Source organism: Natator depressus, chromosome 5 (assembly GCF_965152275.1).
Source record: "Natator depressus isolate rNatDep1 chromosome 5, rNatDep2.hap1, whole genome shotgun sequence".
In the NCBI taxonomy this organism is placed as follows: domain Eukaryota; kingdom Metazoa; phylum Chordata; order Testudines; family Cheloniidae; genus Natator; species Natator depressus.
Genome location: NC_134238.1, coordinates 111042400 through 111062100, shown reverse-complemented (window position 1 = coordinate 111062100; position 19701 = coordinate 111042400). Strand labels below are relative to the sequence as shown.

The window sequence follows — 19701 nt, the reverse complement described above, 5'->3', positions numbered from 1 at the left end:
GCATCAGCGCTGGCAAGAGAATCCAAGCGGAATTACACAGTTTTCAACTACAGAACGAAGTCACAAAGAAGTTTAGAAATTAAAAATACCAACCTTTTTAGAAGGACTAATTGAAATCAATGAACATTTTAGACATGATTTACAATGAGATGCAGTGGAATTTTAAAAGCTGTTGCGACTATTTATTCTATTTGTGCATTGTGGAAATAGTTTCAGATCATTTTATGATATTTGTAACAGGATATTTATATCAGTCTATTATTTATTGCTCTTATTTATATTTTATCGTAGAATAATTGGAATAAATTATTATTTTATACAAAATGGCAACAGAGTGGTAATGATTTGGTTAAAAAAAATCCAACCAAACACTCTATTATTGTTCAGCCTTAAAACCCCAAGTCCAGAAAGTACTTATGCACGTGACTTATAGTATGTGACCCATCCTACTGGTGTTCATGCTTCTAGTTGGGAACATACTTAGATACACGGATGAATCAGTGTGCAAGTTCACTGTACTTCCATAGGAAAAAAGGAGGTATGGAGTGATAATTAGTCTTTCCACTGTAACAAACCGTGCACCACACCTGATCTCTGCCTCTTTTTCCTCTGCTACTTTTTCCTTGGTTGTTTTCCCTGAGCAGATAACTTCTTGTTGTGGATGTTTGGTGGAGTAGATGTGCTGGAAGAGGCCAAACTACTGCTGGGGAGGGGGCTGCCGGGGGGAGAAGAGGGCACCAATCAAGACAGTATACACCCTCAAACACACACCAGTTAAGTTACCATTTAATTAGCTTGCTCATAACTCCATCAATCAGGTTTGTGTGCCTTCACATACCACCTCCCCACAATACATTTACAAGCACCACCCCGCCCATTAAGTGTGGGCTTCCATGAATGCTCATCATTTGTGTGTCCCACACACACATTCGGTTCCATCATTTTTGTGTGAGCGCAGCACAGACAAAATTCATTCTTGAGTGCACACCACAAACAAAATTACATGTGAGTAATGAGAGCGGGAATAGGGCATTCGAATGAGGATTATCAAAGCTTCTCTGTCACCTCTAAAATGCAGCCCCCAGTTTGGGGGTGTCAAGCTTCCTTCCCCACTCTGAACTCTAGGGTACAGATGTGGGGACCTGCATGAAAGACCCCCTAAGCTTACTCTTACCAGCTTAAGTTAAAAACTTCCTCAAGGTACAAATAGGGAAAGAGCCCACTTGGAGAGGTCTTCCCCCAAAAATATCCCCCCAAGCTTTCCTGGGGAAGGCTTGATAAAAATCCTCACCAATTTGCATAGGTGAACACAGACCCAAACCCTTGGATCTTAAGAACAATGAAAAAGCAATCAGGATCTTAAAAGAAGAATTTTAATGAAAGAAACAGTAAAAGAATCACCTCTGTAAAATCAGGATGGTAAATACCTTACAGGGTCATCAGATTCAAAATATAGAGAATCCCTCTAGGCAAAACCTTAAGTTACAAAAATATACATTCCATTCAGCACAGCTTATTTACCAGCCATTTAAACAAAAGGAAATCTAATGCATTTCTAGCTAGATTGCTTCCTAACTTTTTACAGGAGTTCTGAAGAGCGTTCCTGATCTGTTCCCGGCAAAAGCATCACACAGACAGACAGACCCTTTGTTCCCCCCCACTCCAGCTTTGAAAGTAACTTATCTCCTCGTTGGACATTTTGGTCAGGTGCCAGCAAGGTTATCCTAGCTTCTTAACCCTTTACAGGTGAAAGGGTTTTGCCTCTGGCCAGGAGGGATTTTATAGTTCTGCATACAGAAAGGTGTTACCCTTCCCTTTATACTTATGACAGGGGGAATACATCAGTCAGTTACTATCCAGGAACAATACTGAATTCTTCTGAAAAAATCTAACTGCCCCCAACCTCTTCTGTGCGAGAGAGAAACTATTCCCATTCATGCCAGCAGACCTTGAATTTAAAAAGGGGCCATGCTGAGTAGAGAATTCAGTTGAGCTTTTTGACAATATCACCTGTATCATAAGGAGCAGCCAATGCCTGTGGGGAATCCCAGCTCCCATTTCTTAAAAGAGAGGAAAACTGTAAATATCCCCCACTGAAGTTCTCCCACATCCTTCCAATGGTGGGCAGGAAGGAGGAGGAGCAGGTTGGACCCCAGCCTTCCTCATGGAAGTGGCTGTCGTTCCATCTCCACACTCAGCAGATTCTATGGTTTCTGCACCGATCAAAAAGGTCTCTCCAGACACAGATCTGCAGCATCCGTCTCAGCTCTGGTCCCATTAGATTCTAGCTTTGTGAAACAGTTTTTATGGTGGTGGCAGTGTTACCCGGGGTTCTTTCAACCCAAAGCTCTTGGTAACTTTTACTGTGTGTGACCTGCTGTCAGGAAATAAATCAGGGGAGACATGGCCGTCCGAATGACAGATGGCTGGCACAAACAGAACAAGACAAGAGTGCTTTCACTTAAAGCTAAACTTTACTCAGTCTCAACAGGTTAGTAAAACACCCCCAACCCTTGATAATTATCCAAGCTGAGTGTGGCTCTCGAGTGACACAGCGGCAGCCCATCTGCCGCTGGAGAACGCAAGATACATCCAGAGGGAGAGTCCCGTCCTGAAGAGTCCCACTACCTCAAACTTTTCCCCCTTATTTGACACATTATAAAACAATGACATGTGTTAGGGGGCTTATTCCTTCACCCACTTACTTCCCTGGTTCTTCTCGCATGAACAGAGAGCAACAATACCCGAAGTCCAAAGGTGCAAACAATTCGATTTTTATTGGGGTGAACTTCCAGCAAGCATGATTCCAGTTTCCTTCCTTATCCCAGCTCTGACACCACAGAGCCTTACACCTGTGTCCCTGTTCCCATTTCTCCCTTTAGCCAAAAAGGATTCCAGTTTCCTTACTCCCATTCCCTGTTCCCATTTCCCCCTTTAGCAAAACAGGGTTCCAATTTCCTTACCCCCATTCCCTGTTCCCGTTTCCCCCTTTAGCAAAACATGGTTCCAATTTCCTTACCCCCATTCCCTGTTCCCATCTCCCCCACCCACCCACACACCCACCCCACCCCCACCCACACCCACCCTCTCCCACCCACGCCCACTCACTTCCTCATTGACTACAGATTATATAGTAAGACTTGAGTTCTGCTTAGCTATACCTTAACCAATCATTTTCCTGAAATTTAACTAACCAATCCTAACATATTGTAACATGATTATGTAACCAATTATATCCCACCACCTTAATTCGTTTACACCCAGCAAAATTAATTATACAGCAGACAGGAACAATCACAGAACCAGACAGAGATTATACAGACAAACAATAACAAAGTGGGAACTATAATGACAAAACAATACAGAAGCGAGGATTTCACATCCCAGTGTTGATAAGTGAGTTCTTGCCAGACAGGATGCTGTTTCCTTTTACATTTTCTAGGCACTTCCCTTTCTCTAGAGGTGATAGGCATTATCAGGACAGGATTGTATTCCTAACAGCCCAATAGCACCTTCTTTCAATGTGACTAGTTTGGAATGTGAGGATGTGACCTGTCGCTTCCTAGCTTATGGCTGCCTCTGCTGCTTAGCCAAAGGCCTTAGCCTAAGCACAGGGCCTCAGACTGTCACAGTAAGAAAAGGTCCTTACACCGGCAGACAGTGATTTTGATTCTCTTTTGTACCTCTATAACTAGCCAAGTGATAAGAATACACCTAAATTCTTAGAGTATAGGCCTTTACAGACAGGCCTGAATATCTACATCCTAACAACATGTTCCTTAAAGAAAACTTGTTAAGCAAGCGGTTTCAGTGGTCAAGCAAGAGGTTTTCTTCTGATTATTGATTACCCAGGTGTGGGTTTTTCCCAGAGTTTGCAGCCTTGAGGTCCTATTCGACATTCCTGAGGGCACATCCTGCTCTTCTAAAATGCATGTGTCAGCAACTTCAACACAATTCTTATCAGGAAGGACACGGGGTTGAGCTGCTCTTTCTATGGCACCCAAATGCCCCACCCCTCTTGCCTTGGTCAAGCTGAGGCTTCTGCATGGCCACTTTACGGCCTGATGACAATACACACATGCAATAAGCAATCGTGGTTTAAGGCGCTTTCCTGGTTTGCCAAAATCTCCCCGTACAGCAGGACAATAAACATAGCAGTGTCTAGTAGAATGGAGAAAACATCCTCCCCAAAACAAAAACGGTGGAACAGTAAACTGGGTGCCTTGTATAAATATACAGGGATGAACATGAAGAAAAAAGACACTAAAAATTGGGAAAAGAAACCACCACAGGAAAAATATCTCTCGCTTTCCGTGTTTTTTCACAGGTGGGATATGAATTTGCTCCATGGTTAAGAATCAAAAACAGATCCCAAAATCAGTAGGTGTGCTTCTTCCAGGTCCAGGTATAAAGTAGCCAAAATCTCATGAGTGGGTCTAAAAATGGGATTTTTTTTTTTCATGAAGAGTCGGCGCCAGCCCTGGCCTTGCTGACCTTCTTGGTTTTCTGTAGATGCCAACAGACTTGGCAACAACAGTCTATTTGGATGATCTACATCTGCTTTTTCTATCCTATACTTTTCCCAGTTTAGTCATTACTGACGGGGGGGTTACAGAAAGCCTCTGAAGATAGTATGTAAAAGTGAAGAGTTAAAATGGCCTGCTTGAAGAGAGGTTACATCAAGTTGCTTCAATGCTTTGGCTAGGCCAATATTTTTCTTGCCCATTCTGTCAAAGTAAAGTGTCTACACTTGATATGCTAAACTCTAGTGGTTTCATTAGAGCAATTTTCCCCCTCAGCAGGTCATCCAAGTTTGGGAAATATAGAAAACCCATTTTGTTGGTATTATAGGGTAATATACCACCACTTTCAATCCTGTGTGGCACGTTATCAAATGCAATAAAATATGGGATCATATCTGGGTTAGCTCCACTCCGTATCGGTTTTGCAATTTTGACATTCAACTGGTTTACCTTGGTGCTTCAGAACAGCTAGCGTGCACTCTGCTTGATCTTTGCTTTAGAGTTTGGCAAGGAAAAGTGGTCAGACAAAAGGATAAAATAAGATGGCATGGATATGGAATTGACAATTCTGCCATTAGTCAAGCAAGCATCATTTTGTTCATGACCATGCATATACATTGTACTTCTGTGCAGAAGATGACGACTATGTATTACCTTGGAATGCACTAGTTGGTGCATAGCTTTGCCCCCTTGTTAGTGAACCACATTTCCTTGGGCAATGTAGTAGCGTGGGGTACCTGGACTGCACCTTTTAATATTATCTTGAGCGCTAGATATGTACCCTGTACTTGGGGAAAGGATCACTACACCTTATTCTGGCCCTGTATCTGCCTAGTCCTGAGAACTCCCAAGTTATTACTTTTTTTTTAGGTGGAGCACTTCTTTTCCATTTTTATTAGTCATTAAATTACCCTCATTTCCAAAGGATCCAGGATTGTTCATTCTAATCAATGTGTTCAAATAAATTCAGAAAATGTGGTAGAAGGCTGTAAATAAAGATTAAGAACAAATCAATACACAGGCTTTCTCCCCCTTAAGCTTGAGGACATGCTACGCATTGTACGTTTTAAGGTCATCTACTGCTGCTTATCTACCACATGTCACCACTGCTTATGACATTAGAAACAACTCGCTAAGGAAGTTATGTGGTCACAGAAAGGGGAAGATTATAATATGCAAATATCCTTAGCAAGGAAATGAGGCAAGAAATACAGAACACATGGGGCCAAATGGTGCCACCTCTCAACAAAGCTCAAAATTCTGGCTTTTGGTGGACTATTTTGCCCCTGAGCCTGCTGGGTTGGCATGGAATAGCTGCACTGGTGCTCTAGTGGTAGAGACAAAAGGGTTCCTATACACCTCATACTCTGGTTGTCACCTACTGCAGCACAGACCTGTCTAGTGGCGACACCCACAGCCCTCTATTCTGTTGCTAAGAAAGGCACGACAGAGTCCAAGGGGCGTAGCGACCTCCCAGCACACCCTGCTCTCAGCACAGTACAGCTATTCTGCTTGTATTCTGCTTTGTACATAAACAGAGGGGAGGGTAGCACGTGTGACTTAATATAGTGGCTGATTAGTTTCTAAAATGTTTGGGAGGTTTTCTGCTCTAGGAGGTGCCGGCTTTCATTCTGATACACAGCAAAACTGAGCAAAATGGAAGGACATGTCGCCTGACCTTATGAGATCTTGCCCAAGAAAAGCAAGTATGTCTTAGACCACTTCACCTGTTTACACTGTAGAGACAGTCTCCCTTTGTACAGCTTCTAGCAGATCTAGAGTGTCGTATACCCTGAGACGCAGGACTGAGGGCAATCGGCCTGGGACATACGTCTGTAACCACAACACAGTTTCAGTGTGTATATTTTCCTTACATCATCTGCCTGACCCGTTTAAAGCATTTTGCTCAATTTTACATAAGGTGGTTACATCTTGACAAAAGGAAATATGATCTTACAGTCACAATGTAGCATGAACAATATAAAGTGATGCTTCATGGCCAATGCAATGTTAGAACAAATACACGCATGTGGCACTCAGTTATGGCTCTAAGAGTGGGAGGGGGAGCTGCACTGCCTGAGTGGTGGAGGCTAAAGGCATTCCTAGTCTTGGGAGCATACTCTCACAGTGCCCCTCAAGTGGCAATTGCTGCATCTACAGACCGACAATAATACATGTTCTCTTTGGTGCAGGCCGACACACACTTGCCTGGAGGGTTACGGCCACCCCACTCCGCCCACCACTACTGCATGTGCATATAAGGGGTGTGTCTATGGTCATGCTCTTCACCCATCGGCCACACATGACCCCTTTGAGCGGCAGATGGATACCAACAGTGCCTTGCTTGCACTCAGGCCATGTCTACACCCTGGGCACTACAGCAGCATAGTTACGGTGTTGTAACTATGCTGCTGTAAGTGTGTAGTGTAGACAGACTACAGCAACAGAAGAGGTTTTCCTTTGCTGTAGGAACTCCATCTCGGAGCAATGGTACTTTGGTGGACAGAAGGAGTTGTGTATACTATTGGGTAAATACATATCACAATCACAATGAGACTCCATGAATATGTTACATGTCTTCTGGGAGGGTTGCTACCCAGCCAGGCTCTCCCCTATCATCAGCCCTTCAGTGGCTTGGTGTGGTGGCTGTAGATGTAGCTGGAAGAGAGAGGAAGAGCATGGCAAACATCTCTCCCTTTTATCATGTTATTTCTTCCTCTTGGCTTTGTCCCCTCCGCCCCCCACTTCAAAGTCAGATGAGCATTACCCCATCGCAGTCCCAAACTGTCCACAGGAACGGGGGGCGGTGACTCACTGGAGAGTCCAACAGATTCTTTTGTTGCTGCCTAGGCCAGCATCCTTTGTTCCTGTGAGGCCGGGCTGGCTTTCTCCTGTACATGCCCTGATGAGGCGTGAACTGCCTCTCTGCTCTTGGAGAGTTTTTGCTTTGGCTTATTTTAAGCCATGAAGACACATTTTCAGCCTCACAACTCTAGACATGGAATTAGAACCTATAACATTACTATAACACTGCAGTAACAACAATTACTATCACATCACTATGACCACAATGCTCAGTGCATCTTGAGTCTTCCAAAGACACCCGACACCACAAACTTTGCAATAGACACCACACAATCATATTATAAGGATGAAAATGGAGGTGTATGCTGTTCCCACAAGGTATAGAACGTCTCACCATGAAACTGTTCCATTTCTTCTGGGAGGATTAGATCTTCAGTAGCTGGACACATCTTTATGAAATTTGTGGCCAGAGGTGGTGGTGGCCCTGCCCTTGCGGCCCTGCAAGTCAGTATGTACACCTTTCCTCTGGGTGTCTTCTTAGGGAAAGGACCCAGAATATCCACAGCTACATGCTGAAACAGAACCTCAATTTTGGGGAGTAGCTGAAGAGGGGCCTTGACCTGGTCACATTGCACCTGGGAGCCATACAAACTCTTCTTCAAAGTCTAACTTCTTCACTACCCCTATCGTGCAGAGGAGAACTGCCTGACAATCATTCTATCACATTGTTTTGAAGCTGTGCTGCGTGGAAGAAGCTTTTAATCTACTTAAGAGCCATTTAGTGTTATCCATCATCTATGACTATGAAGGAGGTAATGAATGGCAAGTGCACTGTATGACCAATTGGAGGTCTTTTCTGTACCACTGTGGAATTGTGGCTGACCTTCTTCAATTACAGAAATTAAAATATGACAAAATGCGTGTATGTCAGGGGTGGTCACTTTCACGCACACACAAAAGGAAAGAAAGAAAGAAAGAAAGAAAGAAAGAAAGAAAGAAAGAAAGAAAGAAAGAAAGAAAGAAAGAAAGAAAGAAAGAAAGAAAAAGGAAATGTGGTAAAAGAACTAGAAAACAGCAAGAAAAACAGAAAGAAAAATTCTGAAACCTTCAAGAAGGAAAATCTTGTAAACAGAAAATGATCAAAGAAACATTCTCCAACCAAATACTTAAATTCAGAGACAAAAAGGAAAGACACAGCAGTCTACGTAGGACCCTCAACGAACTCCAGGCTCAAGGTTCCACACAAAGCAAAGGAGCGTATAGACATCATCATGACCACCAGGTTTTTGCTGCACGTTTGCCTCATACTGCTCTTCTCCACTGAAATCTCATCTCGACTCTGTACCATGCTTCACTTCCAGCAAAACAAAGTGAACAAAGAGAGCTTGGAGCTTCTGCAGAAAAGGAGCAGAAATTTCCCCTCACAATGCACAAATGAAAGGGCAACTTTCAAGCTCACCCAGGATATTGTCCAACTTTCAGTGGCCCAGAAGGAGAATGCCAAGGTGGTAATTCAAGAGATCCTCCAAGAGATCTTCAACATCTTTAGCAAAAACCTCACCCAAAGTGCCTGGGATGCCACTTCCATAGTCAAGTTCCAAAATGGCCTTTACCAGCAAATTCAGCGGCTGGAGGCATGCTTGAGAGCACAGACGGAGAAGGAATTAACCAACCCGGAAAGTCAGGACCTCCAGATCACCAGTCGGAGCGTGAAACAATACTTTCAGGGGATAGATGCTTTCCTGAAAGAAAAGCAATACAGCCTGTGTGCCTGGGAGATCATTCGCGTGGAAATACCCAGATGTTTTGTGCTGGTTGACAAACTCACTCGAAGTCTGAGTAACTAAGGTACAGTACAAAACTTTTCCCTGGAGTAAATGAATTCACATTAAGGTAATTTATACAGCTGAACAGAGATAACAGATATTTCATAACTCTGCTTATATAGGGCCTAATCCTTCTTCTACAGGGTCAATGGCCAAATCGCAACTGATTTCCTTGGCAGCAGCTTCAAGATCTTCCTGTCCTGTACTGGAAATGGATTTGCAATGACATGGATTTATTTTTCTGTAAAAAGAAAAGGGGTACTTGTGGCACCTTAGAGACTAACCAATTTATTTGAGCATAAGCTTTTCTGAGCTACAGCTCGCTTCATCGGATGCATCCGATGAAGGGAGCTGTAGCTCACGAAAGCTTATGCTCAAATAAATTGGTTAGTCTCTAAGGTGCCCCAAGTACTCCTTTTCTTTTTGCAAATACAGACTAAGACGGCTGTTACTCTGAAACCTGTCATGATTTTTCTGTGTTTCTACTGTCATTTAGGTTTGCGATTCTTCATAATCTCTCACATATCAGGTGATGTTATGTATTGCATAATTGGCAGACCATGCAACAAAGTACGTATATTTGGAATCCTTAGCCACCTCACCAGTACTTTGGTCATCAAATAATGATACCCCCAAAGTACTCTGACTTCTATACATGTAGTATGTTTCTATTATGAGCATGGTTGCTATTTATTAATCTGTCCTCATCCTATACCACAGCTTGAGAAGTTTCCTAGAGAGATTTATAAAAAATATGAACATAGCGTCAGACTCGTAAGATGATGAGGTGCAGAAAAGATTGACAATCATAAATTTTCTATTGTATTTTTTCCTTTGTGTTTCAACCAAATCTCATTTCACTCCAGCTGAGGATGCAGCGACTACAGAGGTTAAAACAGTTGGATGAAATTGTACCGTTCAGTGGATTCCGTCCTCTCTACTGATCCTTCCCACAGTGACGTCTAAGACTTCTCAGACTCCATAATACTTGACCTTGTATTATGCAATACACTCACTCAAAATATGTTTGCTCTATAGTTCAACTCTTCTCTGATCAAATCTCATCTCTGAACTGTAACATGCAGCTTAACCACAGTATAACAGCAAAACAAATGTGAACTGGAAAAGCTTTCCAACAAAAAAGATGTGCATAATTTTCCTCTAATGTCGAAATGAAGAGAGACGTTTCAGGTGGCCCCAAGAGGTTTTCAGGCCTTGAGTGTCCCTGAAGGGGAATGCCCAAGTGGCAATCCAGGAAATCTTCCAACATATTTCCTGCCTCTTTGGCAAGAATCTCTCCGAAACGACCTGAGGTGGGAGTTCCATTCAGAGATTACAGCGCAGACTCATCAGCAAGTTGGACACATGGAGACGTTTGGCTGCAGTGATGGAAAATGGGACTCTCTGACCAGGAAGAAAGGACCAACAGTTTCCCAGGATGAACGGGAAGAGATACCAATTCTTTCATAAAAGACAAGCAGTTCAGCCTCTCTGCTACCAGGAGAATCCATGAGGAATTATGGGGTTTTCAAATGTCGGACAAACTCACAAAGAAGTTTAGAAATTTAAATATCAACATTTTTAGAAGTACTAACCGAAATCAAGGAATAATTTTTACATGATTTAAAATCTGATGCAGTGGAATTTTAAAAGGTGTTGTTACTATATCTTCTGAAAATATTTTCAGATCCGTTTACGATATTTGTAACAAGGCATTTATGTCAATCTATTATTTATTTATTGTTCTTATTTATGTATTTATCATAGATATTTGTTACTTACTAATAAATAATTATTTTATATAAAATGGCAACCTATACCAGTAATGATTTGAATAAAATACCGATTGAACCAAAAAGAAAGAAAAGGAGAATAAGAAGACCCCTGTAATTGTTCAGCCTGAAAACCCCAATTCAAGAGAGTACTTATGCATGTGACTAACTTAAAGTAGGTGAGCCATCCCGCTCATGTTAGTGCTTCACGTTGGGAACATGCTTCAATACACTGATGAACCAGTGTCCCAATTTGCACTAATACCATTTTAAAAATAATCGTTACAGAAAGATAATTAGCCTTTCCATTCAAACAGACCACACACCACACCTGAATTCTCCCACCTTTTACTATTCTACTTTTTACCAGGTTACTTGTCCCCCCAAAAACTTGTCAATTTGGATGCTTGGTGTAGTAGACAGTTGTGTTGGAAGAGGCTAGATTGGTGCCCTTTCCCCCACTAAGCAAGAGTGCATGCACCCCTTAACACACACCAATTACATGTGAATAATGAGAGCAGGAATGGGGCATTCTGTATTAGAATGATCAAAGTTTCTCTTTGTCACCTCTAAAATGCATTTCCCCATTGGGTGGAATGCGTCAGTCAGTTACTGCCCACGAAAACTATGGAATTCTTCTGAAAAAGTCTAACAACCCCAAACCCATTCAGCTCTGGGGGAAAACTATTCCCCTTCATTCCATCACATCTTTAATAAAAGAAGGGGAATGCTGAACGCAATGTTCAGCTGAGCTCTGACAATATCACCCGTATCATAAGGAGCAGCCATGCCTGTGGGAAAGCCCAGCTCACACTTCTTAAAAGAGAGGAAAAAATTGTAAATATCTCCCTCTGAGATTCTCCTGCACGCTTCCACTCAGGGGCGGGTTCGTCCGTAGACTTCCTCATGGAAGTGACTGTCGTTCCATCTCCACACTCAGCAGACTCTACGGTTTCTGCACTGATCAAAAAGGTCTCTCCAGACACAGAGATCTGCAGCATCTCTCTCAGCTCTGGTCCCATTAGATTCTCTGCCCCTGTCTTTTCAGTGCCAAGTAGTATTTCCCAGGGCTGCTCCAGGCTGCATGCAGTTGCCCCAGACAACCTTTTAAAGTGTCATTTTTGGGCAGCTGGGATTAGGGTGACCAGATGTCCCGATTCTATAGGCACAGTCCCAATTTGGAGCTTTGTCTTATCTAGGCGCCTGTTACCCCCCGCTTCGATTTTTCACACTTGTTGTCTGGTCACCCTAGCTGGGATATCAGCTGGGAAGTCTCTGAAGCTTGGCTTGGGCTTCCTCAGCGAGGGGAAGTATGCAACCCGCGCCTGGTTGGTGTGGTGCTCTGTCACCCTCGACTGGCACCTCAACCATTTAGAGATTGAGGAGTCTGCTACAACCCTGACTTAAGAGGCATTATCACATGTTCACACAGTCAAGGCTCATACACTAAGGTTCAAATGTCCAAGGTTCAATCCTGCCTGCTGACAACTTCAGCCTGTCGGCGTTACAAGTGGGGGCTCATTCAACATGTCAACTGGGAAGTCTTTGAAGCTCAGAATGTGCTTTAACATGTCCTCTCCCAGAAATATACCCAGAGGTGTTTACCTCTTCCAGGGGCCATGTAGTACGTGTAGATTATAATACGGAGACACTTTGCACAGGATTCTAACACACTATTGCTATTTACTTAATCACTCGGAAAATACAGAAAATGGAACAAAAATTGTAAACCCTATCCACAATTCCCTGCCTCAGTTTCCTCAACACACCAGGCCATTCAGTGAGCCTGTATCAGAATCACTTGGGGTCATCCAACATCCTTCTGTTGCAATGCATCACTTATATGCACTAAAACAGAGCATTCTCCTCCAGCTCACATAACCTGGCCTTGGCCAGTTCATCCCCTTCCTTCCTCTTGCCCAAATGTCCTGTGGGTCTTCCCCCTGTGATTTCTTTTAGAACCTTTTGGTTTTGTCATCTGCTCTTTGTTGAACTTCGGTAACTTTCCACTCCTAACCCCCATTCTCCTTAACACCAACTTCACCAAACTGGTTTCCCAACTGGTTTCCCGTTGTCCTCAGCCTAGTGAGTACCTTCTGGAGGTCCTGTCCAACCGGATGGATACACATAGAAAGAGGTTTCCTATGATGAGGAAATTTCATGACAACAACTTCATAATATCACTTTAAAATTAACAAGTCTTACAGAGACTCCCCCCCCTTCCCCTGGCCTCCGCCTGACACACACACATACACACACACAAAAATCAAGCCATATGAATCAGGCTTGTGTACACTCAAGTCAGCAATTCTATCCCCCAGTTTTCTGACCAGCTGGTGCCACCCCTCCACATCAGGCGTGTGTGCTCCTTGCCACCAACAACCAGTTTGGTGTACAGGATGGATTAAACTTTCAGTTATAACATCAACAATGCCTAAAGATTACCTAAACCCAACATTTAAAATTATAGTAATAAACCTGCCAGTGGCATCAGATCTAGTGAGGATCCTCCTCTCTACCAAGTTTGGTGTAGGTGGATAGTAGTTCTGAAGAGCTATCAGTCAACAGTAGCACTGCCAACCACATAATTCAGCCACAGCCTGAACATTTGAGACTGATTAAACATTTATGAAAAATGTTTGGCCCTTTGTAAACATTTTCTGAAATATTTGTACGTGTGAGTTTTTGTTGGAAAAGAATATCTCTGCAGTCAGAAAGTATAAGAAACACTCATATAAATACATATTTTAAAGAGACTTTTCTCCAGAAAAGTTCCTGCAGCCATCTGGAAAGCAGTTTTGAATTTGAAGGTAACCATCCCAGGAACAGACACAATAGCATTGACTCAGGTGAACCATCACACAGAACAAGCAGCAAATTATGAACAGCAAAGGGAAAAGATGTGGTGACAAGGTCCTGAGCAATCAGAGTGGAATGAGTATAAATCATTTGTCAAATCATTTAGAATAAATACATTGGCAAATTCTGAATTTCTTTGCAGATTATTTGCAAATAGGAAAATGGGCTAAACTAATCTCTTATTTCATATTAAAATTAAGCTGGCTGACACAGAAAAAAAATTCCAAGAATATTTCCTGCTATTTTCACTGAAATTTAAATGGACAGGATTTCATCAAATTCTAGCAAATATTTCAACCAGCTCAGTCTCCACCTAACCTTTCCCGGAAAACAGGCTCATTGCTGATGAAAATATGCTGAAAGACTATGCGTCTTTCCTCCCATAGCTTTCTTAATTTAACAGGAAAAGCTTACATTCAGATTATTTAATTTCTCTCCTTCACATAACTATTATCTCCTGAAGCTTCAACTTGCCAGGAAATGCACACGCAGAACTCCCAGTGGAGTAAATGCAAGATTGGGGTGCAGCGCCTCTGGTATGATTGGGTCCCTTATGTGGTATACTTATGTACAATAAACTGCATTCTTTAAAGTGACATTTCCGAATCGTTTAGGCAAAACTCTAGATTATGATTTTTAAAAGTGCTCGAGGTGATGGGAGAGGGAGATGTAAAAGAAGTGACAGGAACAGAAATATGGTCATGTTTTCTTCTTTTCCTTCTTTAAAATTAATATGAAAACATTCCTTTTCAATTTTTGGGTTGAAAACCATTCCCCTTCACTGATGGAAACTCCAACATGACAGCCTAGTGCTATGGTATGAAAAACAGAAAGTGAAACTTGCTACAGAATGAAGGCTGCAAACTTCACTCATCAGACCACTTGAATTTCAATGTCCAAGCTCAGTGAAATGCACATGGAAAAAAGAATAAAGCTTGAATGGTGAAAAGGGAAACACATTTGAAAGTGACATTCATTTATGTCACTCACTCTAGCATATTTATTACCAGCCACACAATCTTTTTGGACAACTCCCTTCCATGTCACTACACTACATCACTGGGAACTACTCAGAAGTGCCCAAGAAGACAGCATGTTCACACCCTTCAACTGTATCTGTTCCTTGGGCTTTTCACAACTGGTATCAGGTTCTTAAGTAAACCTCACAGTTTCTCAGTGCTCTCTGTCCATCCTCTGGTATTGGCCTACACACATGGTTTTTCTTCTCTCATATTTCAAATGGCCAGGAAATTGCAAGAGATTAATAGAGACTTCTCTGGCCCCAATCTCCCACAGGATTTCTTTCCAGGCTTATCAAATATTAAGAGGTCCCTATAGTATTACTCCCTCTCAAAGGCTGGAAGGAAGGAATGAGACAGCCAGAGCATAGCACGCTTTTCTGATTTTGAGTGCCACACCAGAAAGGGAAAGTTTTCCACCTGCTGGCAAAGTGAAGGAACAGCAGCTTTACACATCACTTCACTGCTGTTATTTGCAGAGTCTAGCAAAAAGAAGCTCTGCAGTAGTTCCCCGCATCTGCCAAAATTCATTGTTATCACTTAAAAGCATGGATAGTCTTGGTACTTCTTATGACTTGTTCACTTCCACTAACTAAAAAGAAGGAAACCAAAAGTAAAAACCTCAAGCAGAAAAAACCTTGAAAAGTAGAAAGTGATGAAAGAAAAATCTTTTCCGACAGAATGCTTAAATTCAGAGACAGGGGTCGAAAACACAAAAGTTTACAGAAAACCTTGAACAGGCACCAGTTGCTCAAGTTCTACACAAACACAGGGAATCTAAGATATCATCATGATCAGCAGGACTTTGCTGCAATTTTGCCTCGTGCTGCTCTTCTCCAGGGAAATCTCATGTCTGGACTGTAACAGGCTGCATGTTCTACAAAACAGAATGAACAGCGAGAGTTTAGAGCGTCTGGAGAAAATGGGTGGCAACTTTCCCTTCCAATGTCTAAATGAAAGGACAGCTTTCAAGCCCAGAGATATCCTCAAGCTCCGACTGTCCCACCAAGAGAATGCCAAGGTAGCCATCCAGCAGATCCTCCAAGAGCTCTTCCATATCTTTAACAACAATCTCACCCAAGCTGCCTGGAGTGGGACTTCCATAAAGGAATTCCAAAATGGACTTCACCAGCAGATTGAGAAGCTGGAGATGTGTTTGAGTGCTGAGATGGAAAAGGAGGTAACCTACCCAGGAAATGAGAACCTCCTGCTCACCAGCCTCAAACTGAAGAGATACTTCCAGACAATAGAGGATTTCCTGAAAGAAAAGCAATACAGCCGGTGTGCCTGGGAGATCATCCGTGTGGAAATATCCAGATGTTTCCTCATGCTCGACAAACTCACCAAGAGACTTGAAAATGAAGGTACCATCTTTTCTTTTTTCCTAGAAAAACTCAAATAATATTATGTAACCCTTCTGCCAGGCCAAGTTGATAGCAGCAAGGGCCGGGTTCAGTACACAGGGGTTCCCTCTCATCAAAGCAAATACAAAACTGGCTCGAGCCCCCACCCAGTGACCTGGGAAAATCTTACACACCCCCTGGGCGCCTCGAAGAGGCAATACTTCCCCTCTCGCAAGCACGGAGTCTCGGTGTAGTAGAGAATCTTTAATAACATGAGGTAAACGACATCAGCATTAAATTGGGAAAACACCACAACTAGTGTTCATTAACCAAACCATGAGCAAAGACCCACCCCAGAAAATTGGGCCACATCCTTTCCCTCGGGTTCTTGAGTCCCAGAACCCAAATGTCTCTTGAGTCCAGCAATCCTCAAATCACCCAAAATCCAAAAAGTCCAGCCCCAGAGTTCAAAAGTTCATCTGCAGAGTGTTACTCCCCAGTCTGGCTAAAATGTGCCTGTGTGTGGGGGAAAGAGGTAAGGGGTACCTTACGTGTCCTGAAGCTGACTGCCCCACAGGGCTCTGCTCTGCTACGCTGTCTCACGAACGGCTCCGCTCCACCACGACCGGCTCCACTCTGCACAGCTCGCCGTCTCACGAACAGCTCTGCTCAGCTTGCCGTCTCACGAACGGCTCCGCTCCACCACGACCGCTCCGCTCCACCACGACCGGCTCCGCTCTGCACAGCTCGCCGTCTCACAAACAGCTCGGCTCAGCTCGCCGTCTCACGAACACACCGCTGTCTCACGAACGGCTCCACTCTGCACAGCTCGCCGTCCCACGAACAGCTCTGCTCAGCTCGCCGTCTCACGAACAGCTCCACTCTGCACAGCTCGCCGTCCCACGAACAGCTCTGCTCAGCTAGCCGTCTCGCGAACGGCTCCGCTCTGCACAGCTCGCCGTCTCACGAACAGCACTACTGCACTCTAGATCTTCCGGCTCCCCACTACTTGACACAGTGCTCAGTGATTTCAGCTCTTAGTGATTTCAGATCTCAGTGATTTCAGCTCATAGGAGTGGGGGCCTTAGTGCTGGTGCACCATAAGGCCAAAGTGAATGCAGCACAGTACCTGTAGCAAGACTCTTAATAGACCCAAAATTAGCTCTGACATTCCACAGTGGAGAGAGACAGAGGTGCAATTGGTGCTTCAGGCCCTCACAAAGGGGCCCACACCACCAGGTACTAATACCTGTCTCAAGTCTCTCTCCCTTCACAGAGTTTTGGAACCCATGTCCCTTGCCTAGCGAGTGCTACTCAGTTGATGGTGAGTCCCTCCATCATAACAAAAGGCCAAGTACAGTTCCAAGCACAGTTCCCATAATCAGGGTAATAACAATTTACTCTTCCCGCCCCAATAACAAAGACACTGGGGATCCCACAACAGCCAAAGTGACCATTTGGGCAGTTATGGCCTCATTCTAGGCGGGGTGGGTGTGCCTATGCAAATTGAGATCAGCCCCTGAAGTTCTTTTCCACTACTTGCCACACCTCACCACCAGATGTCAGGGTGGAGCCCATCCTGACTCTGCTTACATCATTTGAATAAAACAGCTGGTGAAAGATGGCTGATAGGGTTATAACTCCTAATACGTTGGGCCCAATCTTTCTCCCACAGTAATTTTATGCATACAGCTATTTCAAACGCGTGCTCCAATCTTTTCAGAGTAGCATATAATTTAGTGCTTCTCTACCACACACAACATTCTATATGAAAAATAGACAAATATATCATAACTGCTAACTACAGACAAAATATTGTTAAGTGATAACTAACTATGCCAAATAGAAAAGAACAGTGAGACACCCCCTTTCAACAACTGCCTCGTTAGACAACATTCCAGTTAGGACACCAGAAAACGGGGGGTCTGTGTTCACACACTTCTATCCCATCAACTCATTTTGCACTTAGGGACAGCTGAGGGTTCTTATTCTGCTTTTCTTTCTTTTGTTTACCGCTAAATTCAACAGCTTTAGTAACAACAAATTGTGACAAGATGACAAGTGCACTAAGGCTCAGGATTTAGGATTTGACATCTGGTTAGAAAAAGATGGCCTTTATTTGGCATTTGAATCTCTCCATCTTTGAACCATTCCCCTTTTTCATTCCAGCACGTGATGCTTCCAATAATGATGCTATGAAAACAGCTGAATGAAACTGCACTTCCACTGGAGTCCTTCGTCTCTAAATTGATTCTCGAATCAGCAGCTTTCGAGACTCCTATCAGTCCATCTTGAATTAAGCAAACTGCCAAACTTCAACTGCACTATTTATAACCTCCTTGCCATTACCAAGACTGATTTATTCACATGAGAAAATGTAAAACAGAAGATTTTGCTGAAAATATTGCAGAAGACAGCGTAGTATTTGAACCGAAGGAGAAAAACCTTACTATTTCTTAATCATTGATATTATGCGTTTGCTCCGAATTTGCCTTGGGCTGCTTTTAAAAATGAAATCTTACCTCTTTACTGTAACAGGCTTTGATTCGGCATAACAAATATGAACTAGGACAATTTCCAAAAAAAATGGAAGGATAATTTTTCTGCAAAGGCAGAATGAAGAAAGACACCTAACATGGCGCCAAAATTTTCTCAAGCCCAGAGAAACCCAGAAAGAGACTGCCAAAGTGGCCATCCACGAGATCCTCCAACAGATTTCCTACATCCAGGGGTGAAAGTAACTTAAAGGACTTACCGGTATGACAGAGTCCTGAGCAGCGGGTAGGCCTCAACTGGAAGCGGTGTGGCCTCAACCGGAAGAGGCCCAGCCTTTAAATCCCACGTCTTTAAATCCCGGGCTACCAGCTGCAGAGGCGGCTGGGTGTCCCGGAGCTTGGGGGTGATTTAAAGGGCCTAGGGCTCCATCCACTGCTACCACAGTGGAGCCCCGGGCCCTTTAAATCTCCAACAGAGCCCCAGGGGCTCTCGGCTGCCTCCGCTACCCCGGGACTTAGGGCTTTGGTGGAGATTTAAAGGGCCTGGGGCTCCCTGCATCGGCTGGAGTCCCGGGTTCTTTAAATTGCTCCCTGAGCCCCCTGCCAGAGCCCCCGGTGTAGCGGCGGCAGCCAGGGGCTTCGGTGGGGATTTAATTGGCCCTTTAAATCACGGCCTGAGCTGCCTCCGCTACCCAGGGGCTCTGGCCGCTGCCAGGAGCCCTAGACCCTTTAAATGGCCAGCCTCGGGAAGCTGGTCTAGTATGGCATGGTGTACCGGCTCTTTCCGTTATATTGGACCGGACCGGACCGCCTTACTTTCACCTCTGCCTACATCTCATGCAAAATACCCTCACAAGCTGCCTGGAAAGATAGTCGCATGGAAAGATCCTGCCAGGGACTCATAAGCAAGGGAAACTTCTGGAGGTGTATTTTGTGGCAAGGATAACAAAGAAAGAAGAATATCCCAGTTTCTAGATCACTTATAATTAGGCACTCTGAAATTTTAAACTAGTGCAAATATATATTCTTTTCCTGCACTGTGAAAAGATTTTCAGATCA

General features: G+C 43.6%; 2 protein-coding genes across 2 annotated transcripts; both read left to right on the top strand.

Moving 5' to 3' along the window:
• Nucleotides 1–8599: 8599 nt before the first annotated feature.
• Nucleotides 8600–9175, top strand: LOC141988279 (interferon epsilon-like). The gene has a single exon (XM_074954114.1). The coding sequence runs from the start codon at nucleotides 8600–8602 to the stop codon at nucleotides 9173–9175; it is 576 nt and encodes a 191-aa protein (XP_074810215.1).
• A 6419-nt stretch (nucleotides 9176–15594) lies between these two features.
• Nucleotides 15595–18360, top strand: LOC141987968 (interferon beta-like). Its single transcript, XM_074953796.1, has 2 exons — nucleotides 15595–16168; nucleotides 18317–18360. Exons 1-2 carry the CDS (start codon nucleotides 15595–15597, stop codon nucleotides 18358–18360), a joined length of 618 nt encoding a protein of 205 aa, XP_074809897.1.
• Nucleotides 18361–19701: the final 1341 nt, after the last annotated feature.